We start from the raw sequence: 21,878 nt of genomic DNA, 5'->3' as shown, positions 1-21,878 counted from the left end.
AGGGCTTCAGATCTGAAGCTCCTGCAAATCCCACCTCATTCAGGGTGAGCTCTGCTAGTTTGAAGAGCCAAAAGTGTTTCTAATTTTTCTTTTCCCGCAGAAATTTGCAAGTAAATCTTAGGCAAGAAAATAGAAAGTAACGGGGAAAGTCAGCTTTTGAAAACACTCAAAATCAGTATTCTTCCTATATTTTCAAAGTCTAAGGAGGGGGCTTGCTTGTTGGCGCAGTTGTTAAGAATCCGCCTGCCAATGCAGGGGACATGGTTTCGAGCGCTGGGCCGGGAAGATCCCACATGCCGCGGAGCAACTAAGCCTGTGCGCCACAACTACTGAGCCTGCAAGCCACAACTACTGAGCCCATGTGCCACAACTACTGAGGCCTGCGCGCCTAGAGCCTGTGCTCCGCAACAAGAGCAGCCCCCCCCGCCACAACTAGAGAAAGCCCCGCGCACAGCAACGACAACCCAACACAGCCAAAAATAAAAACAAATAAATTTTTTTAAAAAAGTCTAAGGAGTCACAAATAATTACTGACTAAAAGGTTAAGAAAAAGAATGATTAAATAAAATGAAATCTGACTAACGCCCACTGACCCAAAGTTTCAACCAGAGAAACTGGTGCTCTAGAGCAGGCTTCTCAGGGACTTCCCTGGTGGTCCAGTGGTTAGGACTCTGTACTTACACTGCCGGGGGCCCGGGTTCAATCCCTGATCTGCGAACTAAGATCCCACAAGCCTCATAACGTAACATAAATAAAACAACAAAAATAAATATAGGGCTTCCCTGGTGGCGCAGTGGTTGAGAATCTGCCTGCTAATGCAGGGGACACGGGTTCGAGCCCTGGTCTGGGAAGATCCCTCATGCCACGGAGCAGCTGGGCCCGTGAGCCACAATTGCTGAGCCTGCGCGTCTGGAGCCTGTGCCCCGCGACGGGAGGGGCCGCGATAGAGAAAGGCGCGCGCACCGCGATGAAGAGCGGTCCCCGCACCGCGATGAAGAGTGGCCCCCGCTTGCCGCAACTGGAGAAAGCCCTCGCACGAACCGAAGACCCAACACAGCCAAAAATAAATAAATAAATAAATAAATAAATAAGAAAATCCTTTAAAAAAATAAATAAATAAATAAATAAATAAATAAATATATAAAATAAAATAAAATCCATCTAGAGCAGGCTTCTCAGCCTCGGCACAATGGCCCCTGGGCTGGGCCATTTGATGTGGGGAGCCCTGTGCACTGTGGGTGTCTGGCCACACCCCTGGCCTCTACTCACCAGGTGCCAGTAGCACCTTTTCCCACTTCCAGTGTGACAACCACAAATGTCTCCAGAAATTACCAAGTGTCCCCTGGATGGTGAAACGGTCTCTGGCTGAGAACCGCTGCTCTGCAGGCCTCATTCTGAAAATGGCCATTTACACCTTTTAACATCTCTCCCCACCAAAGCTCACGGGGCCATGTGAAGAGCTCCACAGAGAGTGTGTCCAGCTCCAGCATCAAATAAAGGTAAATTTGCCATAAATATCTATCCTTTTTAAAAAAACTTTTAGGTGTTGTTAATCTTGTAATTTATCACATGTCCACTCTGACACTAGGAAACGACCAACATTGTATTCCCAGCCCCACTGTCAACTAATTGCTCGGTTTTTAGCTACTTTCAGGGAGCTCAGGCTTCATCCGACTACCCTGTCCTTCTTTCCTCTCCTCCAGGATTCATCACTTTTCTCTCTTAGTGCCCTGAATCTAGCTAAAGAAATGACCTGAAATTTTTTGAAATTATGCTGGGAAGAACAAAATAGAAAAGCTCTTGTCTTTGTATCCCTGGTGTACGGAACAGAATCTAACAAATGACGTCAATAGATGCTTTGCTGAACTGAAAGAATAAAATTTACTTGGAAAGTCAACATCTTAAACATTTCCACCTGGATTTACCAAAAAATGGATTTCTGAAAAGTTGAGTACATTTCAAAATTTTCAAACCAAAATAAAACTTACAAGCATTAGACAAGACCATTACTTACAGGAATACTATGGTGGCTGCTTTAAAAATAGGGTAATCCTACAAGGTATATAATTACTCCCTAACTTGTTTGTAAATCTAGGTAATCACATATTTTGACTTATAAAAAGCAGAGTATATGTAATTTACCAATATTTAACCAATAGTTACAACATGTCATAAACTCCATGGGAGGGAAAAAAAAGCTATAAAATTATCTTACCGTGAACTTAAAGCCTGGTTGTGATCGAATTCCAAGTTGCTTAATTTCTAGTTTGGCCAACATACAAGATAATCGAGTAGGTGCAAATAACACAGAGATGTAAATGTCTTCTTTTGGATGAATCCTGACCTCACAGTTACTGGTCAATCGCTCTTCTGAACCAAAAGTGTGCTGAAACTACAATTTAAAAAAAAATCTCTGCATAAAACAGAGCAGCAGCACAAATAAAACATACCATTAACATGAACTCCTCGAAGACTAAGAACACAAGATGGCCTACACGTGTTAAGTGTCCTGGATTTAGACGAACGCGAAACAGAACAGAGCCATGCACTCCACAAACCTGAAAGCAGTCCTGGTCTTGTCCCCTAATGAGCAGTCGTAAATGTTGGGCTGAAGATGTAGAATTATTTCTTAAAGCTAGTTTCTGAAGCCTAGAAACAATGACACATCTTAAATGTGATTTTCCTCCATGGATATTGCTACAATCATAAACACAAAGCCAATTAAAGCTGACTGCAGTGTTTGGAGATGGACTGACCGCACAGGCCCCTGGAGCAGCCTGGAAGCGCCTCCACAGTCCCAGAACTCTACATTTCTGAGAACGTATGCTCAAGACTCACCTTACCAGAGAAGATTTTGGGTTTAATCTCTCTCCTATTATAGGTCCTTAGCTGCCCTTATTATTCATACTCTGTGTATAGGAATTATCTGTCTTATAAAATAGTAATCAATGAAAATTCTGATTACCAAATTCATTAAGTCATTAAAGTCAATACCATCCTCAGCTCCAAAACCTATCTTTCGTGGAAACAAGGGTCCTAAGCACATTGCTCAGATTTTTTACTTTAACAGGCTCATTTGCACAAAGTAGTCTTTTAAACAGCATACTGAACTAACCTTACTTTAAAAAAACTTACAGTGCAAGTAGAATGGATGTATGAATAGCAACTGGCTGGCAGGATGAAAATCCTTCAGTCTCTGAAAATATATGAATCCTCTCTTCATTGGAGAATACAGAATACATGAATAAATCTCCATTTTACTCAAATTTTGAAGACTGGCAGTTAAATTATTTAAGCTGTGGTCTATGCCTTGTGCACCTTGTGTTAAAAGGGAAAGGCTGCTGAGTTTAACCTCAGAATAAAATCAAAGACCTTTGGTTATCAGCACACCTTCCACACACCTTTTCCAGAAAAGCCTTCCACAGGTACCATGGTTGGGAAAGACTTTCTGAAAAATATTTTTTTCATAAAAACAGAGCCAATTAAAACCAAGTGCAGTGTTTAGAGATGGACTGACTGCACGGGCATAGGAGCTACTGAGAAGGGCACAGTTCCTCAAACTCACGGCCATGCAGGACATTTCAGGAGTCTAGCTGAGAGGGGTCTTCACTGAGAGCTGCGTAAAGAACACGTGCCCCTTCATCAACTAGACTCTAACTCCTTAAATAGATGCAACGTCTGATTATTTCTTCTTCCCATCAGTCCCCAGGGCTTTCCAGAGAAAGAACGAAGACACACTTAATTGCCTAAGTTTGGTCATCAGCACAGAATTCACCAGAGAGCTTAAGAAAACTGAAACCTAATTTTTTTGGCTTGTATTTTAAAAATAGGTAAAAATTTTACTAAAAAATTTGAATTCATGATAGGGTGAATAATGAATATATGATAGTTTTATTTCAATTCTAAAAACATTAACATGGTCATCATCAACACAGGGAAGAGTAGCATTAGGTGATAACGGCTACAGTGTATACTCACTGTGTCCTGCCCAGGGGGACACCTCCCCACGCCAGAAACTGCTTGTTGGATAAAATCGAAGGAATATCTGAGCAGCAAGATGCAGGCATCAGAGGCTTGTTTCCTGAAGAAACTACTTCACCTTTTAACATCACTTCATACTGAGGGCCAAACGACTGCACAAATATTTTCAAGATCCTAACAAAGAAAACCATCTAAGTTCAATATTCAGAATTCAGTTCTTTTGACAACTATCGTCCTATGCGCTTCCTTGGTCCAAGAGACTGAGCTGGTCGGTGCTGAGGCTACACTGCATTCTCACCCTCACAGCTTACATTCCAGAGGAGAAAACAGACAGAGAAGGAGACGGGTACATGCCACAGGCCCACGCCACAAGCACAGTGGGAGAGAAGTGCATGGGCCACGGGAGACAGGGAGGGATCTGGGAAGGGATGAGGAAAGCCTCCTAGGTGGGGGCGCTACCCCAGTGGGCAGGGGCGGGCGAGTCCTCCCGGCACAAGTGTTTGCATCTGAGCAGCCAGCACCTCTGCACCCAGCGCCCAGCAGGCGGAGGACGCTGAGGCGCTCGGGAACCAGGCGGGGGCTCAGGAACCAGGCAAGGGACTCGGCAACCAGGCAGGGGATGGGCCACGTGAGTCTGAGGACAGCAGGCTAAGCTACATTTATCAAGCAAGTTCAAAAGCTGGTGACAAGGGTGCTCCGACCACTGTAAAGTGATATTCATTTATGATTTGGGTGCCAAAAAGTCACTGGCCTGGAAAAGGGGTGGGGAAAAGTATCTTTAACAACTGGCAAGGTCAACTGATGATTTCCTTGGTGAGAGAGAAGAAGTTAGTGAGAAACATCAAGATTGACGTGTTATTATTTACTTTTGTCAGAATATACTTGAAAATAGTGATTTCTTACTTTCTAGTCAGCTAGCTGGTTTAAAAGGAGATTTTCAGTAAGCAGAAAGATGTGAGGCTAAAGGAAAGAGGTGAAGCGGAGCTGTATAGGCGAGGTGAAGCGTGTACTCTGTCCCTCAGGCTGTGGACCAGAGCACACCTAAATAAGCACAAATTCGCCATGATCAACAGTCCTACATTACCTTTCCTCACAGGCTTTGGGATCCTTTGGAGAAAATGAAACTATAACTTCGTGCTCTTCTCCAGGTTTAAGGAATAGTTTCTCTGGATCCACTGAAAAGTGACTTCCTTGATCTGGGATCTAAGTATTTACATAATTATAAGTCAACACTGACCTGCAGACACAGCTTTCACACACTCACGTGCCTTGTCTCCCTCACTGACCACAACTGGGTATTTTACCCCCTCCCTGCCCAGCAATGCCCCGCCATCTTACTTTCTTGGAAAGGATACGTCTTTCTTCTCTTCCATAACAAACTATCCCCTGCCCCATCCCTAATTCCTGGCCACCAACACCCCCTCACTCAGCCACACAACTCAGAAATGATGTCTACACATGTGGCTCCCTCTCTTCCACCCAGCCACAGGATGACTCGGTCTTCAGGAACTAATCTAGAGCTTGGTTCTTGCACCTATTACATTAGACATCCCAGCCGAACTTCCTAATCATCTGTTTTATGCTTGTGTAACACCAGCTCTGAAAGCCCGGGCTCAGATTCTTCTGTCTGACCACCCCTGCCAATGCCCCTGGCCCTCTAACAAGGTCGGCAGCACAGCAACCTTCAGAACCCAAGGAGACACTCACAGTCTCAGCCCGAGGAAATAAGCTACAGCCTCTGACACAAATTCTTACCTTGATGTCCAAGTGGACATCAATATTCCCAGCATTTTTCAAAGGTAAGTACTGCCTTGTTGAGGAAGCCACGCTGGCAAACAAGTGCATAGTCTAGAGGATGGGATAAAACAGGCATTTTTTTAAAATGTCACACTTGGAATGAAATCAACCTGAACATAAAGTAACAGCAAAGTGAGGAGTTTAGGGTACCTGTAGGTCTTTCGGAGCGTGTATCCTGGCTATTCCTGTTCTTGCTCGAAGACTGATACTTTTAATGACTGGTGTAGGGTTTGGACTATCAACTTCTATATCAACTCTTGCCAAGAATTCTTCTGCTGAGTCTAGAATCTCTATAAAAGGTCATTCTTTTAGTTCAGACACCAGAGTTATTTAATTCTAAATGCCACACATGGTCCAACATTATGCCATCAGGGGGCACAAAAAAATCTTAAAATGACTGTTTAAAGAACTCAGAGAGGAACAGAAATGAGAGGAGGAGAAAAAGGAAGAAAACATCTAATTGGTAGATGAGATAACATCAATCAACAGAAAAGACCCCAAAACGTTTTCAGTGGTACTTGCTTGGGTTATACATAATTGCATGGGTTTGACCCAAAATAGCATGCTCTCTGCCCAGCTTTAAAACAACATAAAATATCTGACAAATTACAATAAATATTTGACAATTTACTGACAGGAGAAATAAGCCTCAACTTTGTAGTTTATTTAGCTACGGAGTAAAGAAAATCCCATAAAATGTAAACATGATACCTGAAGAAGTCATCCGTTTCTTTGGACTATGGAAAAGAACCCAAATTATCAGAAATTCTGGATCCTGTAAAATAAAAAATTTTTTGCATACACAGTGAAAGAAAAGTAGTTTGGAAAATTAACTTCCTCCTTAATTCTAAACCAGTCCTTCAATCCCCCAACTCACCTGTCCATCATCGCTGGCAGGCATCATATGGTTGATCACCGAGGGGGCGGCCAGCTGAGCAATCGCATGGGCATAAGGAACAGCTTTCAGAGCTGCGTGGATGGGTTCCTTTGAAAAGGTGAAGCAGCGCCAGGCTATGGCGTTCTGTCAGAAACAGGAGAAGCCGCTTCAGTAGAGCCAATGGTGTCATGTTGGGGTGATGCTAAATTTGTTCACAGATCCTTAACAAAAATATCTACTTTCCTAAGAGAAGTTAACCAAGGATGCTACTAGCTGCATCGACAACTCTAAGTCAGTGTGCTCTGTAAAGGCTTCCTCCCCGAGCACGGTACTTACAGCATTAATAATAAGTCTAATTGGGATGTTGGCGTGCGTCTTGTTTACCAGCTTTAAAGGCAGAGCTTTCCAGCTTCCGTAAGTCAAGTCACCAAAATCAAGAACATCTTTCTTTTCTGTTTCTACCTAAATTATGGGAAAAAAGGGATTTATAAAAACAATATATTAATAAATATCACAGCTTATGTTCACATCACTGCCCTTTCCAGCCACAAATAGTCAACATTAAAGGTAAACTTACCTAAGACTCCTGGGGCTATTTTACAATTCCTATTTTCTACACAAGTAAATTCTTTTTCTGAGGTAGTCCATGTACCCAAATATACTACAGAACAAAGCAATAGCTTAGCTGCTGTTACTGTGAGAAGACAAACTGACAACTTTACAAAACACACAGCCTCCCTTCCACTACCTCTACTGTTACACTATCGACTTCTCAATTCCCTCCAAAACATATGCGGGCATTTTTGGATTTAGTCCAAACTCTGACAACACTGAAAATGTTTACAATGATATCTAGGGACTTCACTGGTGGCGCAGCGGTTAAGAATCCGCCTGCCAATGCAGGGGACATGGGTTTGAGCCCTGGTCCGGGAAGATACCACATGCCGCGGAGCAACTAAGCCCATGTGCCACAACTACTGAATCCTGCACGCCTACAGCCCGTGCTCCGCAACAAGAGAACCCATCACAATGAGAAGCCCACACACTGCAACGAAGAGTAGCCCCCGCTCACCGCAACTAGAGAAAGCCCGCGCATAGCAACAAAGACCCAATGCAGCCAAAAAATTAATTAATTAATTAAAATTAAAAAAAAAAAACCAAACTCCAGTTATTCTGATGTGCAGCCAGGGCTGACAGCCAGTTTCCTAAAGAGGCCTGCAATCCCACAAGCATTTTGTTGCCCCAACCTGGCTAGACCCAATTTCTTTCACTTCCAGAAAATGAGCAACTGTACAAGAGGAAATTTTTCAGCGAGCAGAGTCTTCAGGTACAGAAAAGAGAGGATAATCTGAATGAGGTGTTTTCCTCCACGCACATCAAACTATACGACGGAAACCAGCTGGAAAATAGGGTTTAACGTTATACTTTGCTTACAAACATCTTAGCGAGCATATCTGCGCTTCTATAAAACAAAAGAAATAATCTTAAGTTTTTTGGGTTTTTTTGGGCCTCGTTGTGCGGCTTGCAGGATCTTAGTTCCCTGACCAGGGACTGAACCTGCACCCTCGGCAGTGTAAGCGCAGAGTCCTAACCATTGGACCGCCAGGGAATTCCCAGAAATAATTTTAAATTTTGGAATAAGAAAATATTAAGAGTCAATGTTTAGCTCAATTATAACTTTCTGGCACATTCATCCACAAATTCATTTTACCCAAATTTTACTTCTAAGGTTGAACAGCCTCATTAAAATGCCAGGTATGACAAAGACCTGCTTACAAACAGTCACCTCGATCACGGGGGTCTCGGCAATGGCGGTGAGGACAACCCTGCTTGCCAGTGCTTCTGCCTGTGCCACTGTCTCTGCGTCAGCTGAAAACGGCCAAGAAGCAATGCTGAATATACATCGGAAAATCCCAGGATCAGACGGTATGAAGAGCACTTTTATCTCTTCTGTGGCATGAGGTCTTATGATGACTTTATTCTTGAAAACTAAACAAGGATAAGCTGAAAGATCCACCTTAAAAAAAGAGCCACATGGTCCGTTAAGAAATAACTTCACAGTGAAAATCAGGAAGAAGAACCAGCTAGTTTAAGATCTCTTTTCATAGTCACTCAAACTACCAAATCTAGATACGTTAGCTCTTGAAAAATACCCAGGCCTCGTAACTCATTACCTGGAAAATACAGTTAGTCAAAATTTTAAGGACTTTTTTTTTTTTTTTTGGCCATGCCACACAGCTTGTGGGATCTTAGTTCCCAACCAGGGACTGAACCTGGACCACGGCAGTGAAAGCACCAAGTCCTAACCACTGGACCACGAAGGAACTCCCATAAGGACTTTTGAAGATACGTTATCTTTACCTTCACTTTTTTTGAAAAGGGTGCTGAAAATGGCAGCACCTCCAGCCTTGGACATCACCCCGGGACCTGCCTCCCACCCTGGACATCACCTGGGACCTGGTCTCTGCAGTTGTGTAATGTAGGGGGTTAGACTGATCTCCAAGGTTCACTGTCAGGCCTCCAAGTCTACGGTTCTGACTCACTCCAATCCTTCCCTCCTCACAGTGAACAGGGATCTCCTTTTCTACTCCCACTTCCAGAGACATCATTACTTCCTACATGCTCCTAAAAAGGCCTCCAGGGGCTTCCCTGGTGGCGCAGTGGTTGAGAGTCTGCCTGCCAATGCAGAGCACACAGGTTCGAGCCCTGGTCTGGGAAGATCCTACATGCCGCGGAGCAACTAGGCCCGTGAGCCACAATTACTGAGCCTGCGCGTCTGGAGCCTGTGCTCCACAAGAGAGGCCGCGATAGTGAGAGGCCCGCGCACCGCGATGAAGAGTGGCCCCCACTTGCCACAACTAGAGAAAGCCCTCGCACAGAAATGAAGACCCAGCACAGCCATAAATAATAAAATTAATAAATTAATTAAAAAAAAAAAAAGGCCTCCAATCTCACCACCTTTCACCCTCAACCCTTTCCTGCCTTTCCTCTACCCTCAGGATCAGAGGGGAAAAGCTGGGGAAAGGGAGAGGGAGAGAAGACAGTCTTATTTTATCAGGTAAATCAAGGTTATCACTAGGACGTATGAGGGGAGAGTAAACCCGTCCACCAATGTTTGTCTCCAAGAAGCTGCTGACGTTGTTTCCAACTCTCCCTACTCACCGAGGCCCACAGCATCTAGAGTCTAGAACCTCAGCAGCTGTAACTGATCATGCGAGAGACCCCTGCTCTAATGTTAAAACTGTGTTTCCAGGTATTTCAAAAGATCATGTAAGAACATGATCAGATAAATTAACTTACTAAAGGAAGGCATAGGTCCCAAGAGTAACTTGTTTCTTTTTTTTCTTTTGAAATAAACGACAATAACTTATACTCAATCACATTTAACAAAACCAACAAATAAAGACCAGAAACTTGGAGCTCCAGTCAGTGGTTTAAGCCGACAGCACAAAAAGCACATTTACATGATTTTATAAACAAGTAACAATGAAACATAATGGTTAATAAATAAATAGTAACACCTGATGAAATCTGAGAAACATATTCAGATTTCACTTTCACTGGAAGTACTGCAACAAAAGGGGAACCAAAAAAAAGATATGATTCCAACGATTCTGTGCAAAGTATATGGCGGTGGACATGCCCCCTGGTATAAAAGGAAGTACTAATACTAGGCAAAGGAGAGCTCCAGCATTAATTGTACTGCAATCACTAAGTCAGAGGAGAAAGACACAGAAAGCTCACCTTTTCACCGTTGACACTAACACTGAGGACCCCGATGCTGACCTGCAGCCAGCGGTCGGCGGGATTCAGGACACTAAGGTAGGTTTGTGATGCGATGCCGATACAGCAAGCATGAGGAAACTTCAATTCCTCAGGCACTCTTACTTTCCCTGGGTAGAGTTAAAGCAGAGTCAAAATGCATACCCAACACCCCATCAAAAGCACAACTGGTTAAATGGAAATTTTTACAGAAGACTACCTGTTGACACCGAGAGCTATGGTTTTATAAAGTGCCCCAGATCTAAATAGGAGTCCCCAACACTGCATATGCCTCAGCAGAGACTGGTCACTAATTTTCTCCTGAGGCAACCAGCCCATGAGGAAAAACAATCAAAATTGATCAAACTAAAAAATTTACAGCTAATCAACTCTTATAGATGTTATTGCTATTAGTAATCTCTTCCCTTTTTCTCCTATAAATATAAGCCACTGCCTAACCTAATGAGAAATGACGGAGGCTCTAACTGATTTTTAACATGATGACCAAGCTTTTCACCATTCTTACGGGGTCACTGTGGAATTTCCTTCAGAAGAAAAAGAAGGCAAAACTGATCGTGCTGCAGTGGCCATGAGCACCGTGTCAGGAAAGCATAGCACCGAACTCTGCTCCCAAGAGTGACCATCAGCACGAGCACAGGCAGCTCAGCCACTACAGGTGGAGTGGAAGGGTGCTGCCTCTCACTCCCACATGAGTCACCCCTGAAGACTTAAAAGCTGGCAGAGGAGACTCCCTCCTTCAGGAGGGTGATTCTATACTAGATGTTTCCTAGTTGAACCAACAACAGAATTCCAAGTTTGGAGCACAAGAGAGAAACAGAAAGACAAAGGCAGTGGGAGTTTTACCTGCGTTAAGTTTTTATGTTTTTCTAAGGCCACTCAGGGACCCTTGCACAGAAATACGTTATGGTCTGTGTTCCAAATTCAGGATAAAGAAAAAAGTTTACAAGAAATTCAGGCTAATCAGTATCTCCTTGAAACAAACTAGTTTTATGGTCCCAATTGAGAAAATTCAGTCTTTAAATAGCAGCAACCAACAACAAGCAGTAGCAGAAAGAAAGCATCTTACCAAATCCTGACGTCACTCCTGAATCCCACGGATCAATTCCACAGTTTGGACCAAGAGACTGCACAGAAAAAGGTTTGGCTGTACTTAGAAGACTCTGATTGAAGGCGTTAGAATACGGGTTACAAAGGGAAGAGGCAGCCATCAGCCCCGAGCTGATGTTCTGTCCTAGACAAAGGCCCATGGCCACAGAGTTCTGGACGTGCTCTCCTGTGACGACAGCAGGATGACAGCTTCCCGGGAGCCCGCAGGCTGTGGCACCGCCGGCCTGGCACCGAGGCAGTGCTCCTGAGCTCAGCTGGGCACAGGGAGCCATGGGGAGGGGACGGCGTGCTGAGAGCGCGGGGCCCGAGGTGGGCACGTGCTGCCTTGAGGGAGCAGGGCCGCAGCCCTCGGTGCTGGGGAAGGAGGTCTGGGGAGGGCCCTGGCCAACGAACGCACTGTCGGCAGCAGACGTGTCTACAGGAGTCACGCGTCCACTGTCGGGCACAGGCCCCTGGCGGGACACGGGGAGGCGCGGCGTGGCCGGCAGGGCCCACTGGCCGAGGCCCAACTCCCTTGGCAGAGCCAGGCTGATCTGGTCCAGTTCACTGGGATCTGAGGTCACACCTGCCACAGTGGTTTCTGACAGATCTTCACTTTTGGAGGAAAGCTCTCTTCTAGATCTAAAGTTCGGTTTTACATCTTCAAGTTCGCTACTCTGAGAAGTAGTTTCAGTTTCTTTTTCTGTGTCCAAGTTCTTCTGGATAATATACGGTAACGCTCCTTTTCCTCTACTTTGAAATGGACTTTTTTCTCGCAACTTATCCGGAGCCCGCTCCTGAGACGGAACTGGACTGGCCTGAATAATTGTGGTGCTCAACGCACTGGTGACATCACTCTGTGTGACAAAAAATGTTTAGAAATTATCCACAGATAAAGTGAGTATTACAAATGCAAACCATGCTGATATACTCTCAAAGAATAGAGATCTACATGACGTTACCTCTCTGAAAAAAGGATGGCTTATACAAAGTACTTTGGTGGCTGTGAAATGCAGGATTAAAAGTTAGAAAATCTGCATTCATTGTTCTTCCTAATTTACAGGGCCAGAAACGAGTGGTTTTGTTTAGTAACTTAGTGGGTAGGTTTAGGCACAGCTTAGCGGAGGAGGCCTGCACCGCACACCCTCAAGTCATACGCAGCTCATTACAAACTGAACACTGTCACGTTCACAAAACACACCTAGGTAGTAAAATTCTAGCTTCTCCCACACAAATCTCTCAGATCTCTCTGCTTCCCTCCCACCCCCATGGCCATGACCCTGGCCTGAGCCTCTGCTGCCCCTCGCCTGACAACTCCTGCCGCCTGGTGTCAAATCCTCCTCATTCTAACCTCACCCCTCAGTGCCTCCTCCACTGCAAGGAGCTTTCAAAACATCAACACAGAGCAGGTCTGTGTCCTACTTAAGAGCCTTCAAACTCCCAAATGTTACATCCACGATGTCGTGGTCTGGCCTCCCCTCCTCTCTCCACGTACATGATTCACCGAAGCCATTCCAAACTTCTTGGGGGCCCTCAAATGCAGCGTGTTTTGCAATTCCCTGCCTCCCCCATGCCTGATTCCAGACAGTCCTCCCACCAAGCATCACTGGACTCGCCACCTGGTCAGATTATCAGTCGCCTCCTGAATCTCTCACAGTGCATTTCACTACACAGCTTGTCTTGCACAGCCTCCACCAGACTGAGAGCTTTTTGATGGCAGATGCTAAAATATTTGTACTTGTAGTGCCTACCCAGCACGAGCAAAACACACACACACTTACTTTAAAGTTAAAAGAGCAACAGAAATTAGGCCTGAACTCGAGTCTGAGTCCTACATCAGTAAGACTTCAGCTCCAGAAGCCTGAGTAAAGAAATAACAAAAGTGCTCCCACCTGGTGGTCCTTAAGGCCACGATCTGAGGCCGTGGCGGGACAGGTGCTCTCTTGTTCAGACATGTAAGTCAGCCTGCTGATGCTGGCCTGTGGACATGTCAGCTGGGATGACTCCCTCTCACAGGGGTGCTTCTGCAGATGAGCTGCTGAATTGAAAGACTCCAGGGCACACCTGGAAGAGAGAACACCTGTGCCTGGACTTGTCCATCCCTTCACTTAACATCGTCTACACTGGCAGAAAGCCCTTCCTGCTTGCCTACAACCCTGTCAACCTGCACTACCGTCTGTCCCAGCTGCCATATACAACTCAACCCTAGATTCATTCTTTTCACCCGTAATTATCTAAAACTGTAAATCATAGTCCTACTGAATTAAGTATCTGGTAAGCTACTGAAAAAGAAAAATGTCGTGGCAGTTTCATTAATAAATTCCATATACAGTCACATAACAATGTTAGCTATTCATTCAACAAAAATTTACTGAATACCTGATATAGAGCAATGAGCAGAGCACTCGCCAATTCCTGCTCTCAAAGAGCAAAGATGAAAACAAAGGATAGGAAGAGCCACACCACGGGCAGGAATAGGAGCAGTGCAACTCTCGGCTGAGCTATCAAGCATGCATAGCAAAAGCCCCTTGACTCAGGTGTTATACATCTAGAGATTAATCCCTAAGAAAAAAATTAGTGCTAATTATAAAGATTCGCTAAAAGGATACATCATATATCACTATCAATGATAAAATAGGCAATCTTAAACGTCATGTAGGAGAAAGGAGGCTATTGAAATTATGGCACAGACACACAATAAAACACTATGCAGCTGTTTTAAATCATGCTGTTGACTACTAATCATTGACCCAGAAAGATGTTCAGAATATATTAAATTAAAAAAAAAAGTTATGAAGCAATAAATAATAAGCTCCCGCATCTATTTAATACATATGCCACATTCTGTCAGTCAGTCCCCAGCACAGGGCCAGGCCAGCCCGACAGAGGAGAAGGCCAAGCTGCCCCTCAAGGCAGAGTGCAAAGTCACACTGGGTGGGAAACACCGTCACAGCCGCCTCTGGAAACAGCTGCCGCACCCCCTGAATACTCTGCCATTTAGTTTCAAGTCAGCCCTTAATCTGACTGAATTTTACTCATCATTTTTTTTTTTTTAAAGGACCTCCTTTATTTATTTATTTATTTATGGCTGTGTTGGGTCTTCGTTTCTGTGCAAGGGCTTTCTCTAGTTGCGGCAAGCGGGGGCCACTCTTCATCGCGGTGTGCGGGCCTCTATCGCGGCCTCTCTTGTTGCAGAGCACAGGCTCCAGACACGCAGGTTCAGTAGTTGTGGCTCACGGGCCTAGTTGCTCCGTGGCATGTGGGATCTTCCCAGACCAGGGCTCGAACCCGTGTCCCCTGCATTGGCAGGCAGATTCTCAACCACTGCACCACTAAGGAAGCCCCTTATTTTTGTGCACAAAGTTCAGAATACTCAGGTGGCCAACGGACACAGAGAAAAAATCCTATTTTGAATTCTGGATTTTTAAAAGGACCAAATTAAGACAGCCCTGACACAATACTAGTTAGTGAATCTCTAACCAATGGAGACAAAATATTAACCAAATTGCTTCAGGCCCTCTTTAGTCACTGAATAACATGCACCTGCGTGGGTTCTGTATGCACATGCGCACACACACATGCACACACATACTCACACAGACACCATGGGGCAGCAGGAAAAGAGTTCTGGGTACTGGGGTACGTGCTGAGTCTAGCTCCTTTGGTCGAAATGAACAAATGCATTTAGGTTGTATTACTTCAAGCAATGAGAAGTGAACTGTAAGAACACACAGAAACAAAAGAAGAGAAATTTCAGTCCGGATGTCAGACTCCAAAGGAAGCCATAAACTGCCAAGGTGCCAGCCACACAGAACCTCAAGGCAGTTCTGGAATTAGAAGCTCTAAATCAGCACTACAGACCTGCCGGAAGCTGGCTGGATGCTGGAAGACCAGCCAGCAGGAAAACTGGTGAGCAGCAAGCTCAGCAGATAAAGGGCTCTCACCAGAAAGATGTGGCCATTCAACAGATCAACATTCTGACAACATTTCACCGTGAATATTAAGAAACTTAATGAATATGGGACTTCCCTGGTGGTGCAGTCGTTAAGACTCCACACTCCCAATGCAGGGGGCCCAGGTTTGATCCCTGGTCAGGGAACTACATCACACATGCTGCAACTAAGAGTTCGCATGCCACAACTAAGGAGCCCGCCTGCCGCAACTAAGACCCGGCAGAATCAAATAAATAAATAAATATTTTTAAAAATTAAATTAAAAACTTAATGAACTGGAAAAACCTGAAAAAAAGAATAAAAATATGAAACTCATTTTACCACAATAAAAAAGTACAAGAAGGATTTCAATAAAAAGAAATGAATACAAAATGAATGTCCACATTGGAAGCCAAGAAAGCATAGCTGATGCTACAGAAAATCAGTGACGCCAAGGATAAACACTTGAACAGCTCGGCTACCCCGCAACACAGGGAAAACACATAAAGACACGAAGATGAGGGACTTCCCTGGTGGTCCAGTGGTAAAGAATCCGCCTTCCAATGCAGGGGATGCAGGTTCGATCCCTGGTCGGGGAACCAAGATTTCACACGCCTCAGGGCAACTAAGCCTGCGCGCCACAACTATTGAGCCTGTGTGCCTCAACCAGACAGCCCATGTGCCGCAAACTACAGAGCCCATGTGAGCCTGCGCGAGACAACTAGAGAGAAAACCTGCCCCCCGCAACTAGAGAGAAGCCCGCACGCCGCAACGAAGAGCCCGCATGGCACAACGAAAGACCCAACTCAGCCAGAAAATAAAAAATAAAAATAAAAAATTTAAACAAACAGACAAAAAAAAAAAAAAAAAAAAAAGCACAAAGATGAGGAAAAAGAAAACAGGCATGGATGCCCAGAGAGGGAGTACCAGCCGCTGGGTGCAGGAGGAGGAGGGGGTCACGGGCAACAGGAAACAAAGTCTCCTCAGTGGAAGAGAGAAATGTGCACAGTAAAATCAGCCACTAGACGCCGGCATATTCATTTAAGCTGATGAGAAAAAAAGGAGATGAGTGAAAGCAGGAAGATAAAATGGAGCTGGATGCTCGGCCTCGGCAGGAATGCCTATCATGCAGCAGGAGAAGGGACAGGAGAACGAACCTCAGAACCTGCTGGTGTCCAGCTTCTTTCCCCCTAAGCCTGCAGTCTGGCCATGGCTGAGAGGTGGGGGTGTGGGTGCAGGAGGCTGACCCGTGGGGAGAAGGAAGCCCACCAACAGTCACTTTAGAAAGGTCAACGTGATGCTCTCATTCAAAATATCTGACCAAGTTCATGAGAAAGTTCAGTATCTCCCTAAGATATGTTTCCTACACTTAATGAATAAGTGTATTTTCTTAGGAGCAAAAGAAAAAACAGGTGGGTCCAAAACTGAGACCATCCAGCCCAGCATTCTGTCTCTGATCATGCAGTAAAGGGCAGGTGAAGGAAAAAGAATCATAACAATATGTCTTTATAGAGCACTTACAGTTGTTATTAAACGCCTTCATATACAATTTTTTAAAATGTCAAGATCATAGAAAACAAGATGAAATTGGAAAGTACATGGGGGTTAAGAAACAAAAAAGAAAATACTATAAGGAATCTAGAAATCAGAATTGTGAAATGCAAACAAAATGAAAAAGTAAGAAAGAGGCAGGTCACTGTGGTGATGGAAGAGTTCTATGTCTCCGATTGTGGAGGTGGTTACACACATTCACACCTGTGATAAAATGACACAATACTAACCACTCGCCGTGCCCAGGACAAGTGATTGCACAAGTGGTGATTCTGTGCAGCATCTGGGGGAGCTGGGGAGGGACATGGGGTCTTTCTATACTATCTTTGCAACTTCCCGTGGATCTACTATTATTCTAAAATAAGTTCTTTCTTTTTTTTAATTAATTAATTAATTAATTAATTAATTTATGGCTGTGTTGTGTCTTTGTTTCTGTGCGAGGGCTTTCTCTAGTTGTGGCAAGCAGGGGCCACTCTTCATCCAGTGCGCGGGCCTCTCACTATCGCAGCCTCTCTTGTTATGGAGCACAGGCTCCAGACGCGCAGGCTCAGTAATTGTGGCTCACGGGCCTAGTTGCTCCGCGGCATGTGGGATCTTCCCAGACCAGGGCTCGAACCCGTGTCCCCTGCATTGGCAGGCAGACTCTCAACCACTGTGCCACCAGGGAAGCCCTAAAATAAGTTCTTAAAGAAAGGATTACAAAGAAAATAAATGCAGAGCCCACATTTGCAAGACTAAAGTTCCTAGGGTCAGGACCAATATCTTAATAAGTAATTTTAAAAAAAACCTTTCCTAAATAAAAGAATGCTTGACTCCACATACTGAAAGAGTGCTGTGTGACAGGGCAAGGTGGCCATGAAGTCAACATAGAGACATAGCCTAACGAGGTTACTAGACTTGAAAGATCTTATTAGACTTGAAAGCATCTTTGGCATAAAGCTTACAAAAAGATCAAGTCAATTCTGAGGCAAAAATTGTTGCCATACATAAAGTTTATTTTATTAAATCTATGGATTTTTTCTTTTATGGCTTTATAAAAGATCTTTTTATATGTTTCTCTATGGAAAGATTTTAATAAGCAGAAAATTTTACCTAAGCAGTAGAATTATCATAAATGTTCAATATTTTGAAACAAATTGAAATTATATTTGATATCCAAGTTACCTATTATGTGTTTCCCAAGCTGCTCCTGGATTTTGCATATTCATCAGAAATGGTGTGGGTAAGCTAGAGCTAAGTATCTGGGAGAGCAAAAAATACAAGAAAGGAAAATACCTTCTAAAGACTAGGAACTGTATAACTCATGTCACAAACAAAGGGCTACCCACTCTCCCTAATACGTCAAGGGCTCCGAGAAATGGAGACAAAAAAGACTAACAGTCCATGAGAAAAATGGGCAACAAACATGAATAGATGTATGATATAAAAGGAAATATAAAGGAAAAGATGCTCATCATCACTCATGATTTAAAGTTATACTGATATAGTTTTTTTTCACCTATCAGACTGTCAACAAAAAGTTGGATAAACATTCTGTTGGTGAGGTTGTGGGAAACAAGCTCTTTCCTAAATTGTTGGTGGAAAATTAAACTAACACAACCTCTACAGAGGGGTTGTACTAACTTAAATAGGAACGTGAATGCATATACTCTTTGACCTAACAATCTCATTTCCAAGAATTTATCCTGTAATACATCTGCATGCGTGCAAAGTGACTGTAATACAGATAAGGCTGGGATAAGTAACCTTGTGTAGCAAAACATAAGAAGTGTGTAAAGGACCCTCTATTGACTATAAAGAGGGATGAAAATAAGAATATACACTCATATCTGTGTATGTGCACAAAGACCGGAAGGAAACCTAAGAAACCAGCAACAGCAGCTCCTGGTGAGAGGACTGGAGAACGAGGCAGACAAAGAGCTTAATGGAGGGAAACACACACATGTGCACATTTATACACAAATACACAGACACATCTGATAAAGCATTACATTCACACTGTTCAAAGTTCTATGGACACACACATATACCTGTATATGTGTAAACTTTTGAAACAATGTTGACTTAAGGCATTTTTGAAAAATTAAAAAGGTCTTATAACTTGAAGCTTAAGTTACCCTACAGGTTGTGCTAAAACATGTAAAATGTTAGGATTCTTATCCTAACCTTTGAAAAAGCACTTATCAATCTCATTAGTATTAAGAACACAAATTAATACAGTAAGATAAAAAAAAAATCCAAACTTAAAAGTTATTTAAAACGCTGATAAGAAAACAGTAGAATGCACACCTTCAACAAACACAGATGGTAAGAGTGCAAGTCTTTAAGACTCTTTTAGAAAACAGTTTGCTAATCCAGAGAGCCTGAAAATATTCTTATCTCTCACTTGGTCATTTCACTTCTGAGGAAATCAGTTAAAACACAGAAAAAATTTTATGAGCAAAGTTGTTCATCTCAGTATCATTAAAATGGCAAAAAAAAAAAAAAAAAAGGTAAAATATAGTATCACCAGTATCCACCAGAAGCACCAAATAAACTGTGACAGATTCATTATGCAGTCTATAACATTAACTTTCTTTTAAATGCAGTAATTATTTTAATAAGTGAAAAAAGCAGGGTATGAAAATTTGCAAAGAAAAATGTCTTGAAAGAAATTCACAAAATATTTATAACGGTTACCTCTGAGAGATGAAGCTATAGGTGACTAATTTTCTTTACACTTTGTTCCAATTTTCCTACACCGAGCATGTATTTTATTACTTAAAAAAAAAAGAAAAAAAAGAAACGTTAAGCACCTACCCTGATAAATTATTTCCAGAAATCTCACTAGGAGAAGAATGACTCAGTGGAGAAGTGGAAGGTCTGAAGCTATCCTGGTCGTCCTCCGAGCCATGTCCACCACACTCAGGAGAGGGATTTTTCAAATCTACCAGAAAGGTGTATTTTCCAATGAGAACAGAAAAAAAAAACACTCTGTGTAATTTTTTGAATGTGACCAATTACTCTGACACTTACCAACACTTTTAGGTGAGATTATGGAATGGTTTTCAAAAGTCACATGCTTTTCACTGTTACTTGTCTCACTAACATACTCATTTTGCCTCTGATATTCTCTACTATTCTGTGTGTCTTCATGCTCTTCTGACAGCCAGAGGGATGCTCCCCTGGGGTTCCTGACTAATGAGCTATCAAGGGCTGGAATGGATACGGAGGCAGCTTTTTCACCGTCACCGGAATCTGGTGATTTATGGTCAATGGAATGTGTCTTCACATCAACCCCTGCACCCTGTCTCTCTCCCGTATTTGTAAGAACTGAATTTGAAGAGTTTATCGTTCTCAGTGATGCCTGGTCCATGCTCTCTCCACTTTCACCATAAAAACCAGCTGCTGTGTCTTCTTCTGGCTCCCTTACACTTATGCTAGTAGCACCCAGGTCCACTGCATGGATGTCATGTGTAGTCCGTTCTTTGGACAAAGATAAATCCCAAATATCAGACACACCAGCTCTTGAAAAGTTGTCCAATCCACTTTCATATCTACTAATTTCTGTTTTTTTAAGGTATTTTTCCATATCAAATGCGCTGGATCCATTACTTTTTTCCAGCTCATTAGGTAAGAAATGAGACACAGCCGAACAGTGCTTTTGTTTACCATCGTCCTGAGAAGTCTTCTCTCGGGTTTTATTTGAAAGTGCCTTGATCATGGCGGCAAGCTGGGAGGGGTCAGTGTTCACTGATGCATCTGCGATGGCGGAAGCAATGGTGCTTATCCTCAGCACAGAATCACCACTGCTAGGCAGTTCGCCTGTGCGTCTCTGGGGTTTGCTGTTGATGAGGAAAGTGTCCTAGAAATGAGAAAGTTCACATCAGCTCCATGGACAAGCACATATTAGTTTAATCTTTATCTGTAAGTGCTACATAAGATCTGACAGCAGCAAGAAATTAATGGTATACCAGTTAAACCTCCTAATGAAAAAAGACAGCTGCTATCAACTTGATTTGTAGAGTACTCGGTCACTTACAAAATCGGATCATCGGTTGTTCAAAAAAAAACCCTTCAGGAGTTAAAGAAATGCTAAAACTGAATCAGAAAATAATTTAAAACCAAAAAATTAAAATACTGAAATTGAGAAGCCATTGAGCCACAGTGACTGCAATTATGATTCTTGGTAATTTCATTCAATTGTTAGAATTATTTATAAGCAAGACATAAATAGAAACCATGGGTAAAATAATGAAATGGAACCAACAGCAAAGCAATATTTTAAAAATGCAAATTAAGACTTCTGCCTCTAGTAATAGCAGACTAAGTGATGCAAACCAACTCTTGCTGAGAGCAATTAGACAGCATATCTGAAAACATCTCTTAGAAGGTGCTGGAGAGCCAAAAAAGGAATAAAAAACTATGGGGCCAAAATCCAAGAGAAGATAGAATCCCAGAGAGGTGAGCCCAGTCCTGGGAATGCTCTGCCCCAGGGGAGCTGCTTCAGGAAGAGGCTACTGCTAAGACATCAGGAAGCTTAAAAAGCTAAGAAATTTTTTTAAAAAATAATAATATTTTAAAAAGAAGCTAAGAAAAGCTGCTCTTATGGGAGTAACGGTACAAAAATCAGGTTCAGAGTCTGCCAGTGATGAGGGGAAGGTGGTGACCATGGTAAACATCCATGCTTTAGGACAAGACCACAGAGGGCTACTCCCTAGGAGTAAAGGTGGCCCTCAGGAGGACCGGAGGTCCAGCTCCAATCAGCTCAATCCCAATAACTGAATTAAAGCGACCTGAGACTGCTATTATTCCTCGCTCAGAAGCAGCCAAAAGTCCTGTCTGGAAGATCTCCCATGGCCTCAAATATTTCAGCAACTTTTCCTGTAATA

The 21,878-nt window shown here is 43.2% G+C and overlaps 1 protein-coding gene across 7 annotated transcripts in view; it reads right to left on the bottom strand.

Moving 5' to 3' along the window:
- Positions 1-21,878, bottom strand: part of CEP192 (centrosomal protein 192) — a 103,610-nt gene that overhangs the window by 39,004 nt on the left and 42,728 nt on the right. For 6 of the 7 annotated variants that reach the window (XM_057527136.1, XM_057527139.1, XM_057527140.1 and 3 more), the window contains 15 exons: positions 20,023-20,851; positions 19,807-19,933; positions 13,417-13,588; positions 11,505-12,381; positions 10,400-10,548; positions 8,442-8,672; positions 6,992-7,117; positions 6,656-6,799; positions 6,490-6,553; positions 5,929-6,068; positions 5,737-5,829; positions 5,066-5,184; positions 3,979-4,155; positions 2,559-2,649; positions 2,216-2,392 (listed from right to left, as the gene is read on the bottom strand). In XM_057527136.1, the coding sequence (XP_057383119.1) occupies positions 2,216-2,392; positions 2,559-2,649; positions 3,979-4,155; positions 5,066-5,184; positions 5,737-5,829; positions 5,929-6,068; positions 6,490-6,553; positions 6,656-6,799; positions 6,992-7,117; positions 8,442-8,672; positions 10,400-10,548; positions 11,505-12,381; positions 13,417-13,588; positions 19,807-19,933; positions 20,023-20,851 (3,516 nt within the window). The remainder of the gene's footprint in view (positions 1-2,215; positions 2,393-2,558; positions 2,650-3,978; positions 4,156-5,065; positions 5,185-5,736; positions 5,830-5,928; positions 6,069-6,489; positions 6,554-6,655; positions 6,800-6,991; positions 7,118-8,441; positions 8,673-10,399; positions 10,549-11,504; positions 12,382-13,416; positions 13,589-19,806; positions 19,934-20,022; positions 20,852-21,878) is intronic. The other variant, XM_057527143.1, reaches the window with a different exon arrangement.

Source organism: Balaenoptera acutorostrata, chromosome 13, assembly GCF_949987535.1.
Source record: "Balaenoptera acutorostrata chromosome 13, mBalAcu1.1, whole genome shotgun sequence".
Taxonomy (NCBI): domain Eukaryota; kingdom Metazoa; phylum Chordata; class Mammalia; order Artiodactyla; family Balaenopteridae; genus Balaenoptera; species Balaenoptera acutorostrata.
This window is presented reverse-complemented; position numbering and strand designations above follow the sequence as displayed.